The following is a 16,666-nucleotide window of genomic DNA, read 5'->3' on the forward strand; positions in this document are numbered from 1 at the left end:
TCTTTCCTTCCTTTCTTTTTTTTTTTTTTTAAAGACTTATTTAGGGCTGGAGAGATGGCTCAGTGGTTAAGAGTATTGCCTGCTCTTCGAAAAGTCCTGAGTTCAATTCCCAGTAACCACATGGAGGCTCACAGCCATCTGTAAAGAGGTCTGTCGCCCTCTTCTGGCCTTCAGGCTACAGACAGAATATTGTATACATAATAAATAAATAAATAAATAAATAAATATGTAAGTAAATAAATAAAAATAAATTTTAAAAAAGACTTATTTATTCATTAAATTGATGTTTCTGTGTGATTCATGGGTGTCACGGGAGCCTGTGGAGCCCAGGAGAAGAAGTGAGATCCCTCAGAACTGAAGTTACAGGTGCCTACCGTAAGCTTCCACGGGAATGGAACCTGGCTCCTCTGCAAGATCGTTAAGTGCATTAATCTTAGCCACTGAGCCACGTCTGCTGCTCCTGATCTATTTTCCTTCCTAAAACATTTTCTCTCCTGGACAGTTGTCGTCAGTCCGGTCATACAATTCTAGATCCCTTTTCTCCCCAAACAACATAAATGACCTTCTGCTTTAATAAAAGCACTCAAGCATGCGGTAGCCATGGTTACATTAACGTTTTCTAACAGAGCTCCACACTTGGTGGAGTTACTCTCCTTTTCCCAAGAGCCCGTTTGTGTGCCCATTCTGCAGGTTCTCATAGGATCTCTGGGAAGTTGGCCTCTCCACCGTGAAGATAAAAAGACCAAGGCTAGAACAGGGGCAACACAATCTTCATGGAGATCTATGAGGAGTGAAATTAGATCTCAGTTAGGAATCATTGAGTCCTTCTGGTTCATGTTGCCTCGCAGTTTTTATTTACTTAGTGCTTTTTTTATTTACTTAGCAATACCCAACACTTGTCCTTAGCAAAATTTGACATTTTGCTTATAGCTTAACGTCTTCCGACTCGGTTCCCAGCAGTGTCCTTCAGAAACTTTGTTTTCCATTCAACATTCACACCAAATCTTTTATAGTTCCTTCCTTCCTTCCTTCCTTCCTTCCTTCCTTCCTTCCTTCCTTCCTTCCTTCCTTCCTTGGTGGCTAGGTACTGGGGAAGCAGAAAGCGGATCTCGGGCCCCCAACCTGACTTACCCTCCCTAAGTCGGCTTCATTTCCTTACACAGCCCCGCCAAACCCCTGCTCTAGGATGTTGGATCCCCACGTGAAGCTGACAGAGTTCAACTTTTTGGAAATGCAGTTTATACATTTTCATCAATGGCGTGTATGTAAAACACAGAGAGGGAGAGGGCGCAGTCTACACTTAAGATCAGGGGAAACTCCACAGTGGCCTTGACCAAAGACTCAAAAAGCTACCAGAGATGAAAGAAACCAGTAGCTGAGATCTACAAAGGTATAACTACAGTCGTCTGGACAGGTTTGTCCACGCTCATGTAGGACCGAGTATTAAATATGTGTCCAGTTCTTTAGCAGTCAACAGATTATCTAGTAGTATTGTATACAAAGAGAGTATGCTTGTGTGATCTTATACAGCCATGCCCAGGAGGGCAAGACTCTTGTGTACACAAGAACACTGACTGTGGACCCAGATAGCTGCAGACACTGACCCCTGCTGACCAGCAGTACAAGCTGGGGAAACCCTACTTTGCTGCAGTCTGGCAATGCTTCCTCCCGGGGAGGCCTGCTGACGAGATCACAGCTCTCGCCCACATGTCTTCCTCTGTGTTTCTGTGTTTGTGTAATGATGGAGTCACTCCAACTCAGTGAGTACTCACTGTAGGCAGAGTCCCATAGGTAATGTGTTGAAGATTACATTTTTCTTTTTTAAAGATTTATTTATTTATTTACTATTTAACGTGCACTGGTGTTTTGCCTGTATATACTTTATGCGAGTGTGTCAGATCCCCTGGAACTGGAGGTTATACATGATTGTGAGCTGCAGTGTGGGTGCTGGGAATTGAACCCAGGTGTTCTTAACCACTGAGCCATCTCTCCAGCCCTGAAGTTATTAACACAAGAGACACATAACTGCTATTGCTCTTGTTTTCTAGACTGCAAGTTGAGAGCTACAGAGGTTAGGAAACGGGCCATGAACCAGCTAGCGAGAGCCAGGCTCTGTGCCAGGTGTCACGGACCTGGAGGTGAATGATACCCACGGGCTCTCAGCTCATGTGACTTGTATAGAACGGGGAGCAGACAGTGTCCACTGCCGCCAGCCGGATACCAGAGAAATCAGTCGGGTGCTGTGGGAAAGGTGCGCTGCACACTCGCCAGAACACAAAGAAAGCTCAGGGGACAGCACAGCAAGAGACAGTCTGCATACCTGCCATCCCTCCCGGATCTTCTGGTTGAAGATGCCGTATTCATAGCGGATGCCATATCCATAGGCTGCGAGTCCCAGCGTTGCCATGGAGTCCAGGAAACAGGCTGAATTTGACCACATGGACAAAAATAATCAGGAGGCTTAGCATCAATGCCAAACCTTTCTTTTAAAAACACGGAGGCCAAACAACAGTCTTCTATCAGGAGACATTTGCTTTTGAACACAGGGATCACTGCACGAAACTTACTGGGTTTCTAAATAACCTTTTCTAATTACAGAGTTAATACCATGAAGAAGTTAGAAAATGTAAAAATGTCTGAAGACATCCTTCCTTACCATCTCGAACAGCCATTGTGCACATATGAGCATTGTTTGAGAACAAATATGGAGGCCACCTACAGTGGGTAGGTTGACTGTTGTCACCCACAACTGCTCTTCTAAAGGAAGTTGTCTCTGTGGCTGCCTGCAGAACTGTATCCCCAAGATACAGAAACTTATGTGAGACCTGTTCTGTCATAGCACCCAACTGACTGATGGAATTCCATTGCTCTTGGGACACTTGTGACTGTAGGCACCAGGAAGTGGATCCCACTTCGCTGATCTAAGCCTTTTAGCCATTTGTGGTAAGGGCATCCAATTCACCTGAGTACTAGGAATTCTGCTGAGGGTAGGGGGCTTCAGTGCAAGATTTCCCTTGCTGTTTTTGTCATTTGCATTGTGAGGGAAGGGGATGGAGAGAGTGGGGGAGAACTATAGAGCCCCAGAATACTGGAATAATAGAGCTTGGACTTAATCAGCCCTAATGTCTGGGGCTCTTGTCCTGTGATCGCCATGCCATTGCTGATGTAATGATTTTCTTATTAGATTTTCTGTTAGCTAATGACAGAGCATCTGAACTAGAAGAGCCCATCGGTAGTAGGAAGAGAAGGATCTACCTAGCGCCTGGACACAATCCAAAGGGTTACATTAATCTGATTGTCCCTCTTGGGAACTTGAGCTGCCAGGGAATGAGGAAACCTACAGCAGGAATTTAATTTGAGTTGTAAGGGTCTGCGCTGGGTTCCTAGCCTAACTCTTAAGACAGAGATATGGACACATAGCTAAGCCTACAGTCAGCCTAACGTCCCTGCTTTGTCTGACCCGTGGCTGTCCTGGCATTCCCTAGGTCCCTGTGAGTTCATTCTTAGAGCCTGAGCAGGTGGGGTCCGACTTTCACAGTCAGGGAAGAGACTAAGGCATCTGAGACGACTCCGTCTCACTTGTTGCTCTATTCTGCCCAAACAGCGGAGGAGCAAGCCATTAATGGCAAGTCCAGAGCAGAGTGAACGGTGCCAGCCAACGTTGAAGAGCACGTAAAAGCAAAGCAGACCAATTCCTATTCTCAGACAGGCGTTCCAGTAGGGCTGCCACCCTCCCTACGGCCCAGGCAAGCCTGGGAAATCCTCAGATGAGTGACTTCACAGGATGAGGGCAAGCAGCCTACCTGAAGCACTTTTCTATATTTCACCACTAGTGGCCACACTAAAAGCACACTGCCAGCAACACTGAAAGGTCCCGATAAAACGAAACAGATGCAAACGACTTTCTAGTAACACGAGAGGGGATGCAAAATTCGCAGACTTTAAAGGAATGTGCTAGCATCCCCTTTGATTGCCTCCTTTAAGCCCAGGCTCCTCTCTGGACGTCAGCAGGCACATTTAACATTTAAGCTAAACTTAGTATTTGAATTCAAACTCTCCCATGTCTCTCTATATACAGAACTCGAAGAAGGTGTAATCTTTTAAGAATATAGAGGGCACCACTCTGCCCGGGTTTTAATGGAACTTGCTTTGAACATGGTGATGGTCATTCACGCAGGCAAGTTCATCAACTAGGCAAGTGTGTCTGTATGGGTGGGCAACTTTTAATGGCGCTTTAGAAACAATACTGTAACAAAGCTTTCCTGTGGGTTCGCTGTCTAGCCCACATGTTGCATTTGGTGTTTGCTTTGGAGAAACTCTCCAGAGGCAGGGAAATGCTTGGTTACAGAATGTGATGTTTAATATGAGGTCAATCAGGATCTAGAATAGCTCAAGCGACAAATCTCTGGGTAAGCCTGTGTGGGATCACGTGAATTAATTGAGGTGGGAAGACCCACTCTGAATGTGGCGGCAGCAAGAGGGACACCATTCCATGGTCTGGGGCCCTGGACTGTAGAAACAGGAGAAAGCTGTCTGAGCACGAACATTTAATCCCCTCTGCTTCCTGATGCAGATGCCTATAACACCTGTTATCATGACTTCCCCAGCAGGAACTCTGAGCAAAACTCAACCCTCCCTTCCTTAAACTGCTGCATATTTTGTTGCAGTGGGCAGAACTAGTGTTATATTGTAAACATTTTCTTCCCTGTTTGCAAAAAAGCCATTCCTCAAGTACAGCAAAGAACTCAGTCTGTATGCATACGAAAGGCGGTATATTAACGACATCACTGCCTGCCAGCCAATCGAAACAGCGAACTGTAGTGTGCAAGGTAAGTCTTAGAATTTATGGGAACTGACCAGTCGTGTGAACAAACAGCAGTGAGGTAAACAGGCGACTTTGGAAACCCTTGAGTGAACAGGAAGGATCTGGTTAGCTCTGGGGTTTAAGCAATGCCGGAGCAGGCTTTAAGCAACACTTTTTTTTTCCAAGTTCTCTTCTCTCTGGCGTTGATCAGCCCACAGGGGAAATTCAAGAACAAATCTACAGAGGGGCCATGCTGTCTCCTTCCTCTAAGGAGCCAGTTGGCTCTTCCAAACATGGTTGTGTATGATGCTCGAAAAGAATGGGTTGCCCAGATGGTACAGCCCATTCCTGCTGTGCTTACCGGCAAGCCTCCCCAGACCACCATTGCCGAGCCCAGCGTCTTCTTCAATTTCTTCTAACTCCTCTATGTCCAATCCAAGCTGAGGAGAAAGGAGAACAATATCAGACACAGATATACATGCAGGCCATTCCAGGGACAACAACCACTTCCAAAAGCACTGGCCAGACATCAGGGTGATCCGTGTGCTTGATCTGGCTACGATTTGTTTGAGGCATGTATTGATACTGCATTGTTAACTGCAGAAGCTGGCAACTGCTGGTGCCAGGGGTCCAAGATGGACTGGCCAGGAATGGAGAAGCATCATCCTAGATCTCCTCTGTGGACCACGCTACTTCCTTAATATTGGCCCTTAGATAGAGACTGCTAAATCTCCCTTGTAAAATGTGGAAGATGAAGGTACCTACTTAATTTAGGGTTGTGAGCCAAATGATATTGTATAAACAAAACAACAGCATTAGTCTTGGGTAGATGTATCATATGTTATTACTATTGTAATATGTATCATATGCTATTATTACTTTAAAAATATGAGGGTCGGTGGGGACAGCCTCCTGTCTCCACTTGGGGACAGTTGCTAGCTCCATTCTCCAAAGTGCTGGGATCACAGTCCTGAAGCCACTAGCACTGGGTCCCACCAGGGTCCTGCAGCAGACTCTACGCTACCGATTACTTATTTTATGAGGAAACTGATGTTGTCATAAACCCAGTGGCCTGCTTCCTGTGGACTAGATAATCTCGCCCGACCTCACTGAAGGCTAACCTACTGTGAAACAGCTGTGACCATATCTGAAGGTCACATACCCCACCTCAAATTAGGAAGTTTAAAAAAAAACCTGCCTCTTCTCCCCTTCCTCTCCTCCTGTGCTTGTGTAGGACAGAGGGCAACTTGCTAGTCAGCGCTATTCTTCCGCCGTGTGGATCTCAGGGTTTGAACTCGGGTCACAGGGCTTGGATGCATGCGCCTTTATCTTGGATAGTTTTTTGTGGGAAATTAATTTCAATATTGAAAACATATGCACAAGAAGGAAGTGCCTAAAGTGATGCCCACATTTTCTCTGAGCCACTTCTCAGGACCCCCACCCTTCTACCCTGTTACTTCCTTATGAAAGGGTTGTTATTAGATCTCGCAGGAACTCAGACATGGCTCTGCACCATTTTACTGGGAAGGGGCTTTTGAATTTGCTCCCTGGTGACCAGGGATTCCTCGGTCCTTATGCAGCCCATGCTCCATGCTAACCAGCTCTCATGATCTTGAAAAGTTACAAAGTGGGAAACCAAGAAGCTCTGAGCCTTGACCACACAGATGCAGGGCTTGCGTAGAGGCTTCTCCAAGGAAGGTATGCAATGTTTTTCTAGTATGAGGGGAAGAAAGGGAAGTGGTGGAGAGCTGCGGTGGCTCTTTGGCAGGAAGTGCTCTACCTAACCAACACGAAGGACGCTAGCCCAGGACGATAGGTAGCAGGCCACACTAGGCACCATCCCAGCCCTGGGGAAAGAAGGGGCTTTCTGACCCACGTGTCATTTGTAAATACATGCTTTTCCATCCAGACTCATCAGAAAGGTGAAGAACTTCTTGTTTTTTGGCGGACAGACACCTGGAGGAAGGGCTGGAATGTGTCCTTATAAACAAACAAGCAAGTTAGGACTCCTTAAGTGGAAGCGTATTTTCCGTCTCCTTAGGCCAGAGAGAAACAAGACAACGGATTTTCAAACGTTATCATCTTGACACTTTCAAACTCGGATCATTTCTTAAAAGGAAGGATGCGGCCTGATCTACATCAGGTTTGTAATTCTCACAATGAAGACTTTTACAAGTTTCGTTTTAAAAATGTGGTTTGTTTCAGAAAAACTATCCAAGACTTTGATTGCAAAACAAAATCCTCACGCCTGATAACCCATTCTCTAATTTCCTTTTCCCTCCATCCTGTAGACCAGGCTGGCCTTGAACTCAGAGATCCACCTGCTCCTGCCTCCCCAGTGCTGGGTTTAAAGGTGTGTGCCACCACATCCAGGCCTCAGTTCTGCAACTTGTGTTTATTTCTCATTGTTTGTAAAAAAAAAAAAACCTAAGAAGCAACTTGTCATGCAAATGTGCATGTGGTGTGTGTGTGTGTGTGTGTGTGTGAAGTGAACTGGAAATGTGGAGAAAGAAGACGTGAGAACATGAGGATGACATACCTGGTAAATGGCCTCGTCACAGGCATTTTGTAAGCCGAGGTTGATCATGGTGTTCTGTAATGCTCGGCCCATGTAAAACTCCAGAGAGAGGTAATAAACCCTCTGAAATAAAGAGAGGAAGGGCTGTCACTCTTCTGTGAGGTCAACCATGCTTGTCAAGACACATGATGATGCAGATCCATGTAAGGCCACCAAGAGAAAGCCGTCAGGTCTCGGGCTGCTTTAACTCGCGCTCAAGTGAGGCTCCTGCAGTCACCTGATGGGATGCCTGACAAAGCCTACCACTCCCAACATGAGGAAACCATGCTATATAAGACTTTTGGCAAAGTAGCTTGGTATTTTTTATCCTCGGGAAGAAAAAGAAACAAGTGCATCAAACTAACAGGATTCAATGTGTTTGTTTTGTTTTTCCCTGCTCATGGCCTTCATGAATAAAACACCTATAGACAAACAATTTGGACTGTCTGCCTTCATCACCTTTGACTAAGAGGGTCAGGTCGGTTGCTTCTGCCCCTGTGACCTAAGAAACACACAGACTAGCTCCCACACAGGTTGGGTGGGGTTAGACAACATTCCTCTTTCACTGAAGACTCACCATTGGCATGAAGAATCCCCCAGGAAGATCCACCCAGGAAGACTCCCCCCAGAAAGACTCCCCACCAATAAAAACTCAGGAAGACTCCCCCAAGAAGACCCCCCCAAGACTCCCCCAGGAAGTCTACATAGCAGTTCTTCTGTCAAGAGGACCCAAGGCTTAGAAGCGTTTGTTCTCAATGAGACAGTAAATTTCCCTATGGACTTAGAAACTATTTGCCTTTGGCCTGGGAAAAGCCAGGTAAATAAGAGCGGAGTCAAGTGAGAGGCACAAAGTTCAGACTGACCTGAAACCGCTTCAAATGCAGCAGGGTTTGCTGATGTAAAGGAATGGACGTTGGAGCGACGGAAGCCCCCCTTTCAGGACACTTTGCCCTCTGTATCAGTTACCCTGCTCCCCAAAGGGCACAGAACAAAGCAGTGAGAGCCTGTTCAAGTCACTTCAAATTTCAGGTGCTCCCCATTTCCACAGGATAGGAAGAACCAAAAATAAAATTATTTGGGCAATCCAACATATCAGTGATGATGATGATGAGGATATAATAATAATAAATGGTGATAGAGCTCACGTAAGAAATCACTATTACATCAACTCAGAAATTTCACTCGTTCTTACTTTCATTTTATGAAACAATTGAGTTCTGAAACTTCACAAACACAGGCAACGCTGTGCCCTGCCTGGACATCTAATACTGCTGTCCAGAGCACAGCATTTGTGTCCAGCTTCTCTGGACATTTATGAGGAAATTTCTTCTGGGTCTTTGTCAGCCTATCAGATAGATGCCTATGCATGTTAGTTAAAGGCATCTTTCTGGGGACACACTTAGGACCCAAAGGTTCAGAGTATTGCTCCTACCCAAGGCTGGGGGTTCTATTCACGAGGCCATGAGGGACAGCAGATCAAGCCACAGATACCATTAGCTCAGCTCTTTCCAGCCTTCATATGTATATTTTCATTCTCTCTCTGTTGGAATGAAGTCCGTTTACCTGTTCCAGGAGCTATGCAAATGCCATTTGTAAATAGATATATACCGCTGTCTTGCAACTGTGAAGTCACACGCCTGGAATTATTGCATTTCTGCTAAGTTTCTTGACCTTCCTTTTAAGGCTAAAGCAGCACTGACTTAAGATCCATTAGCATGAAAAACATCTTCAGTGTTTTAAGATAGTTCTGGTTCTTTTAGACAGATTTGCTCAAAGTATCTTCCTAGAGGACAGACTTTTTAAGGACAGTAACTATAGGCGAGTTCCTATTTTTATTTTGGCTTTTTGTTTGTTTGTTTTGATAGGCTTTACTGTGTAATAGCCCTCACTGTCCTGGAACTTACTCTATAGATCAGGCTGGCCTCAAACTCACAGAGATTCGCCTGCCTCTGCTTCCGGGTGCTTGGATTAAATGTGTGTGCCACCACTGCCGGGCTAGATTTCCTGTTATTCTGATGAGTGATATGTTTTGAGGTAAAATATCCTTTATATTTGAGAATATGTAACATATTGAGAAACAGACCTATGTTCGCACAATGTCCCGTGGACATGTATTACACATTCCTAATGTTAAACTATTTGAATATCTTCATTTACCTTGTAAATTTCATGCACAAACCACTCCTAATATTATATCTACATTTTATAAAACCAGTTACAAAGGGTTTGAAAAGATAGAATGAAGATGATATAGTATCAATGCATTAAAAAATAGTTTTGAAATTGTTCCCAGCAGAAACCGGAGGACCTGGGTGCTTCTGTCAGGGCACCCTGTCAGGGGTTTGAAACATGTGATAGCAAATCTGAGACGTGCAGGAGAGGTACCTAGAGACCCGTGCTGGGAGGGCACTTCACAGGGAGGGTGGAGGGTGAGCAGAGCGCCCAAGTGGGAGATGGTGAAATGGCAGAGCAGTGGAGGAAGATGGGCAGAGGGTAATGTCAGCTAAGACGGAAGGGCAGGTTCACCTGTGAAGATGGCAGTGAAGCCCTTCAGGACTACATCAGGGCTGGAGCCAACCTTAACAGTAGGATGTGCTCGCTGCTTTGGGAAGCTCAATTGGACTCAGGTCTACACGGAATGGGGGTTGCAAATGCTGTGTCTTTGGGAGCTGACAGATAAAATAGAGGTGCAACTGAAGTTGCCTAAAACAGCCTGAAACACTGAAGCACGCAGGACTGTAAAGCCATGGAATTTACATAAGCTACCCAGAGGCAATTTCCTGACCAATTGGTGTACTGGCTAGCAGGGGTCAGCCTCCTATTGCTAGCTTACTGTTCCTGGGAAGGAAGGTTCCCATAACTGACCCGTAGGGCCCCTCTCAGCAAGGCAGAAAGTCAGACTGGCAAGTTTGGAGGGTTCCTGCAGACTTTTGAAAGGGGAATATAAAAGAAAATCAATGTTTTCCGTTGGAGTGACTGTCATGATGGTGACCAAGGTCACTAAATTAAAAAAAGAGGGCGGGTCAGGGCTGGAGGTCAGGGCTGTGAGGAACGTGATCGTGATGGAGTTTCTGTGTGCTGAAGTTTGAGGGACCGGAAGAGGCTTTGGTGTGCTTAAAGCTTTGGCATTTATACAGGGGCTGGGGCTAGAGAACTGGGCTTGGCGATTTGCGGGCACGCCTGGGAGTGAGGCTGGGGAGGGAACAGGGGCACATTTCTTGGTCTTACCCAGGTACTCAGTAAGGATTGGAGACCTCCTGCTTCCACAGAGACCATCATGGAGGAATCTGAATTTTTAAGACTTTCCTTAAGACTTTCCAAGCTCCCCCTTTTCCCTCCTGCCCCAGACAGGGTTTCTCTGTAGCTTTGGAGCCTGTCCTGGAACTCGCTCTTGTAGACCAGGCTCTTCTAAGAAGTTACACAACATGTTCATTGCTGCCCTGCAGTGTAACCCTGTCCCGCTTGCTCTGAGCTCATATAGTAAAGAAGAGTCAGGGGAGAAACTAGCTGGAGAACCAGGAAGATTAGCACTGGAGGACAAAGGACAAAACTCTCTGTGTTGGGATGCTAAATGCTACAGTGTGTGTGTATGTGTCTGTCTGTCTGTCTGTCTGTCTGTCTGTCTGTCTGTGCACACGTGCGTGTGTATTTCTGAAATCTGGCTCCAACCCAGACAAATCCTGTACTAGCCCTAAAAATGTTTTTCCTAAAAATTTTTGATGCAAGGTAAAATATGTTGCACCAACAAAGAGATACAGTAGATGAATGTAGGCGCCAAGTGTTTTCTACACGTTTAGATTTGGAAGGACACACATTCGCTGCTGTTCTGTCTGGGCAGCTGGAGAGGGGAGATCTTTACTTCTCTGTGAAAGCATCTTTACACCCGCCGGGAGTTTATTCCACAGCTTTAGAAATCCCTATAGTTCTCAGGCGCAAACAGTAGAGATAACTTTTCTCGGTGTTTTTATATTTTTTAAAACGCCTAGTAAGTGTATATACGCATTTCCCCTTGCCTCCAGAATCTACTTTCATCGTTTTCAACATCACCCCACAGTCGGCTTTTCCACTCTCCTCTCTCAAAACATCCTCTGTCCTTTTAAGGCTGCTGCTTCTCACTCCCCCTCCCTACCCGGTCCTCCCTAACCTTCAGTACCTGTTTTGTTCTCTACCTAGATTGGTCACGACGGGATGGTTCTGCTCCCTCTACAAGTCCACCACCCCCAGAGATTCTGCACTCTGGCCCTCGGCAGAAAGGGGAGCAGGTCCCCGAAAGGCGGCGTCCCCCACAAGTCTGGGGCAGGTCTCTGGGAGGGAGGAGAGTGTGTTCACGGGCATATATGCAGGTGAGTCTCAGGCTTGGCCTGACCCATCCTGCAGGAATCAGAAAGTTCAGGAACTGCAGCTTCCGTACGCAGTAGTGGACCGGACCGGGACTTCCCCCTTCTCTCGGCTGCACAGTTAGGCTGGGCAGCCCTGAGGCCTGGGCGGGGTCACTAGCTGAAGAGCTCTACACTTCCCTAAACATTAAGCTCGGTGCTTCCAAGCCCCCCTCCCGCAGCCGCCCCTGACTGTCGGAGGCCTGGAACCGTGACTTGCACACCACAAAGGAGGCTCCGGGTCCCCCTTAGTTAAGTGCTGACTAGGCACTCCATAAAGTTTGCTGAGTTCACGGGCGAGGGAGGCCTGTGCTCTTGCCACCAGTGGGTCTCCGGATCGCACAACACAGTAGAACGGGTGGCACAGCGCTGCGGGGGAGGTGAGATCTGGGCCCCACTGTCGGGACGAGGACAGGGTGTGGAGGGAGGGCAAACGCCCTCCACCGGGTACCTTGGGACACTTGTCGTAGTAGTACTGCTGTGTGCGGATCCAGCGCCCCACCAGGTGGTCGCGCACCGTGTGCGCCAGAGCGAAGAAGTAGTCGCGGGGGGTGGCCACATTGCGGTCCTTGACCAGCGTAAAGTGTAGGTGCCGGTTGAAGCCCTTCTTCAGCTCCGCCACGTTCTCCACGCCCACGATGCCGCGGATGCTGATCTGCCGTCGTTTCTCCTGGTCGGTTAGGGGCTTCGCCATGGTTGCTGGTGGAGGGACAACAGAGCGGGCGGGGCGCGGCGCGGGGCTGCAGGACTGGCCCGGTCCGGTCTCCAGAGAAGGTTTTGAGGCTCTGGGGAGTTGTGATCCACCCCTCGGCGCGGCACCGCCCCTCGCCCAGCTCCCGCCCACCCGCGGCGTCCGGAGCACACACAACCCCCGGGGGAGGGGGCGGCAAGGGAGCCCCCAGGGCGGCGCCGCGGCTGTGGGCACCGCCTCCCGGCCTCACCCAGAACCTCTCGGTCACGTAGCGCGCGGAGTCTCCGACCTGCGTGCGGGCGGGGTAGGAGGCCTCGCCCGGACCGTTCACGCAGGTTGCCATTTCTCAGCTGGAGAAGGCGCCACTGTAGCTTCCTGGGGCGACACTACTGTAGGGTCAGGGTGATTTAACCAAGGTTGCTCAGCCTGGTTTTACCAGCCCTTGGCATCGCCCCATCCTGGATCTTTAGGGAGCCTCGGTTGTTTTTATTTATTTTTCTGAGGGGGCAAGACTGGGGTTTCTTATGTCTAGACCCAAGCTGGGGCCAGCCAGCAGCGCTTAAAAGTCAAGGGGACGGAGTCTGTGGAGTAGAAGCTTCAGGCTCAGTTGGGGACAAGACTTCGACTTGAGACCCCTTGTTAACAGTGTGTTTAAACCAAGCAAGACACAGGGGTAAGAGGAGGGAGTGTGTGTGTGTGTGTGTGTGTGTGTGTGTGTGTGTGTAGAGGTTACTCATGGAGTCAGTTGCTTTATATGTAGTATACAAACAAGCTTCAGCTGGTGGTGACAGTGTGTGTTTCAGACTTTGGAAAGGTAAATGTGGCATTTTAAGATCTTTTTCAAAATGTATGCGTTGTATTGTGCACACGCACGAATGTCCTCGTATGTGTGCACAGGTGTGTAAGTCAGAACTGCTTACGGAGATTGATTCTCTCCTTCAAGGTATCATGCGGTCATGCGGGTTCCTGGGATTGATCACATGTGGGTCAGACTTGGCAGCAGGTGTCTCTACCTGCTGAGCCATCTACAGGGTCCATGTCAGAGGTCTGTCTTCTCTCCTCTCCTCTCCTCTCCTCTCCTCTCCTCTCCTCTCCTCTCCTCTCCTCTCCTCTCCTCTCCTCTCCTCTCCTCTCCTCTCCTCCCCTCCCCTCCCCTCCCCTCCCCTCCCCTCTCCTCTTCTCTCTTTTCCTTTCCTTCCTCCCTTCTTCCTTTCTCTCTTTCTCCCTTCGTTCCTTCTTTCTCTGTTCCCTCCCTCTCTTCCTCCCTCCCTCCTTTTCTCTCTCATTCTCTCTCTTCTTTCTCTTCCTTCCTTTCTCCCCTCCTCCCTCCCTCCTTTCTCTCTCATTCTCTTCCTTCCTTCCTTCTTCTTTTTAAATCAAAGCTAAATATTTTGAGTAGATGCGCAGGCGAGCAGTTACTTGATTCAGGCCGAATCAGCCCTTACTCTAAAAATGAAAGTTCTACTCTTGCAGGTCTGGCTTTGTTTTCAGATCCTCATTCTCCAGCTCCCAGGGCTTTGGCTCTGGGCCTTTGGGAAGGATGCAGACGGAAGTGGCTTTATGTGAAGGCTTTGAGGAAAGCATGGCCATGAGAGATGGGGAGAGGGTTGGATTTGGGTGAGGCCACAGATAGCCGGAGATAAGAGTAAGTGGGGAGCTGGGTCAGAATGCGCTGCTGAATTAAAATTAAGAGCCACATGGTGATGTTTGAGGGACGCCTGGATGAGAAGGTTCTTTGGCAGATTGCAAAACCTCACAGTTTTTTAAAAGTAAGGTTGACGTCTTTGAATGCCATGGTAACGAATCTTCATTGTGAACTTGGCGACATTTGGAACACCTGAATACCCAGGCACACCTCTGGGTGGGTGGTGGTGTTTTCAGAGCTGGGAGGGGGACCTGCTTTAAATGTGGCTGGCATCAGCCTATGGGGAAAGGCCCCGGGATGACAAAACAGGACAAAGGAGAGAGTGACAGAGCACCAGTGCCCACCTTTCTCTGCTTCCTGACTGTGGGTGTCATGTGGCCACCCTGTCCTGCTGCCAGCACCACGATTGTCCTGCTGTAGTGGACTACGTCTAAACTCTTCACACCTTGGAAGATTCCAAATCAGAGGCGACGTTCTAGTTGTGCTTGGGATGTCTTTGTGCAGCGATGGCCTATCTCCCTGAGACTACCCAAGAGGACAGGGTTTGCATAGGGAGCAAGGATAAACTGGCTATACTGTTTTCTTGATTTGGTATCTGGTCAGTGAGCCCACCCCATCCTTCCCCACCCCCAATGAACATCTCGTCTACATGGGAAAAATTAGACCTCATAATGTTCCAGCTATGGAGTATGAGAGGGACCGTGCCACCAACCATGTAAAAGCGGATATGTATGCCTGAGCTGTGGAGATAACTTGGGTGGGGGGGGGGGAGTGCTGCCATGCGTGCGTGAGACCTGAGAGGGAGCCCCACTTCATAGAAAAGCTGGATGGTGTGGAGTGTGTCTGTATTCCCAGAGCCGATGAGGCAGAGACGGACGATCCCAGGTATACTTGATGATTCTCGGCTACTGACCTATCTTAAAACAAATAAAGATCATCATCAACAACAAAAAACGTGGTCAATACCTGAGGAACAGCACTCAAAGTAACTTCTGACCTATGCATTCACATGCGCACGCACACACAAACACATGTGCACACACATGTAAGATCACGGCCATTGACACAAAGTACTCTGCAGACGTGACGTTACATGACAGCCACCCTCTAACAGCTCCTTTAGACTTTCCCAAATGTCTGTGGCACTGGTTAATCTATTTTTATTGGAAAACAGGGTTGGACCCTCACCCTCCTTAGGTTTAACACTAAACTAGCAATTAGTACCAGTACTTTCCATTTGGGAAAATGATGATTTCCCAGCTAATATTCTGTTACAGATTTTGTTTTCTATATTTTTGTTAAGTAAAATTTGCATCCAGCAAAACCATCTAGGTTGGTATGTGAGAAAAAGAAAAGAGAAAGTGTGATACTGGCACATGATGTGTAAGAACCAAGGTGGCCTCCTGTCCCCTTCCAAACCTACCATCTAGTCCTTGTGTCCTAGGCTAGGAACCCAAGACTGTGAGCCTTAACTTACTGGACCAAGAAGATGATTCTTTTTAAAGAACTCACTTTTAGACCTTCCCCGGGCAGAAACTATGGCTTCCTAAAAAGGCAGCTGCTTTAAATTGCCCACAAGCTCAGCACCGACAAAGATCTGTATTGTGCCCGCTTCCTCGCTGCTTCTCCCAACTGCCCTAATGAAAAGGCTCTGTGAACGGCTGAACTGCCTGTCCAGACCTCAAAGGACAAGCTGCCCACTGTCAGAAGAGAACCATGGGAACCTGTGTTGGCTCAGGAGGTCTACAGTGATGCAGACTCTGGGGACAGGATTAGACCTGCAAGGCTCTTCACAGGGCAGAAGCCTGAGGGAGAGCCAGTCAGAGGGAACCAGGTTCAAGTGAGTGTGATCAGAACCACGTGTGATCCAATGAAGGAGAAAGGGAGGGAGTAGGCTGTAGGTTTGTCCCAGACTACGAGTCCCAGGAAGATCCCCCAAGGCCACTGGACAGTTCCAGGGCTCGTCAACTGTCAGAGGAGTTTTTGGAATGCGCTCTGTCATTGGTGTGCACCTCGGGGAGCTCCGCCTCTGTGCAAACACAGAGGGCAAGGCCTTCAAGCCGGGGGTGGTTCTACCCACTGTTAGCAGGTCACTAGGAGGCTTGTCTCAGAAAGACAGAAGACAAATAAAAATAACTTGATCTCTACCATGGCTTAAAACAGGATTATATGCTGTATTCAGAACTGCCAATACCACAACCAAAAATTTTACAAGGACTCTGAGAAGACCCTGTTTCCAACTCTCCTAGATAATGTCTTATACTGCAGTTTATGCTGGCCGGAAACTCAGGGAGACCCCCTGCCTCAGCCTGTTTTGGGATGATAGGCCTGAGCTGCCACGTCCAGCCCTTCTGGCTCGGTTTCCACTGTCCCTTTCTTCTGCTCCTTCTAGCAGTGCAGGAGGGCAGTTTCTACCTTTCTACCCACTTTAGAAACGAGGGTACTGAGGCTTAGGCATTCAGATGTACTCAAGATCACTTCATAAATTCACTGCAGGGATTTTACATCCCTGAGCGTAGATTCTAACCTGAAGCACCTTTGGGATAGTAAGAAACCAGAGTTCTGTCTGCACCTCAGCTAACCCGTGTCCTCT

At 47.9% G+C, this 16,666-nt stretch overlaps 1 protein-coding gene across 1 annotated transcript in view; it reads right to left on the reverse strand.

The window, feature by feature from the left end:
- Pygl (glycogen phosphorylase L) overlaps window positions 1-12,553 on the reverse strand; it is a 34,799-nt gene extending 22,246 nt beyond the window's left edge. Inside the window, exons 1-4 of the mRNA XM_050153534.1 lie at window positions 12,189-12,553; window positions 7,344-7,445; window positions 5,166-5,244; window positions 2,321-2,424 (exon numbers count right to left, since the gene is read on the reverse strand). Of these exons, the coding sequence (XP_050009491.1) occupies window positions 2,321-2,424; window positions 5,166-5,244; window positions 7,344-7,445; window positions 12,189-12,431 (528 nt within the window). The 5' untranslated portion in view covers window positions 12,432-12,553. The remainder of the gene's footprint in view (window positions 1-2,320; window positions 2,425-5,165; window positions 5,245-7,343; window positions 7,446-12,188) is intronic.
- Window positions 12,554-16,666: the final 4,113 nt, after the last annotated feature.

Source organism: Alexandromys fortis, unplaced genomic scaffold (genome assembly GCF_014885135.2).
Source record: "Alexandromys fortis isolate MF-2015 unplaced genomic scaffold, M_Fortis_MF-2015_v1.1 scaffold_82, whole genome shotgun sequence".
Lineage (NCBI taxonomy): Eukaryota > Metazoa > Chordata > Mammalia > Rodentia > Cricetidae > Alexandromys > Alexandromys fortis.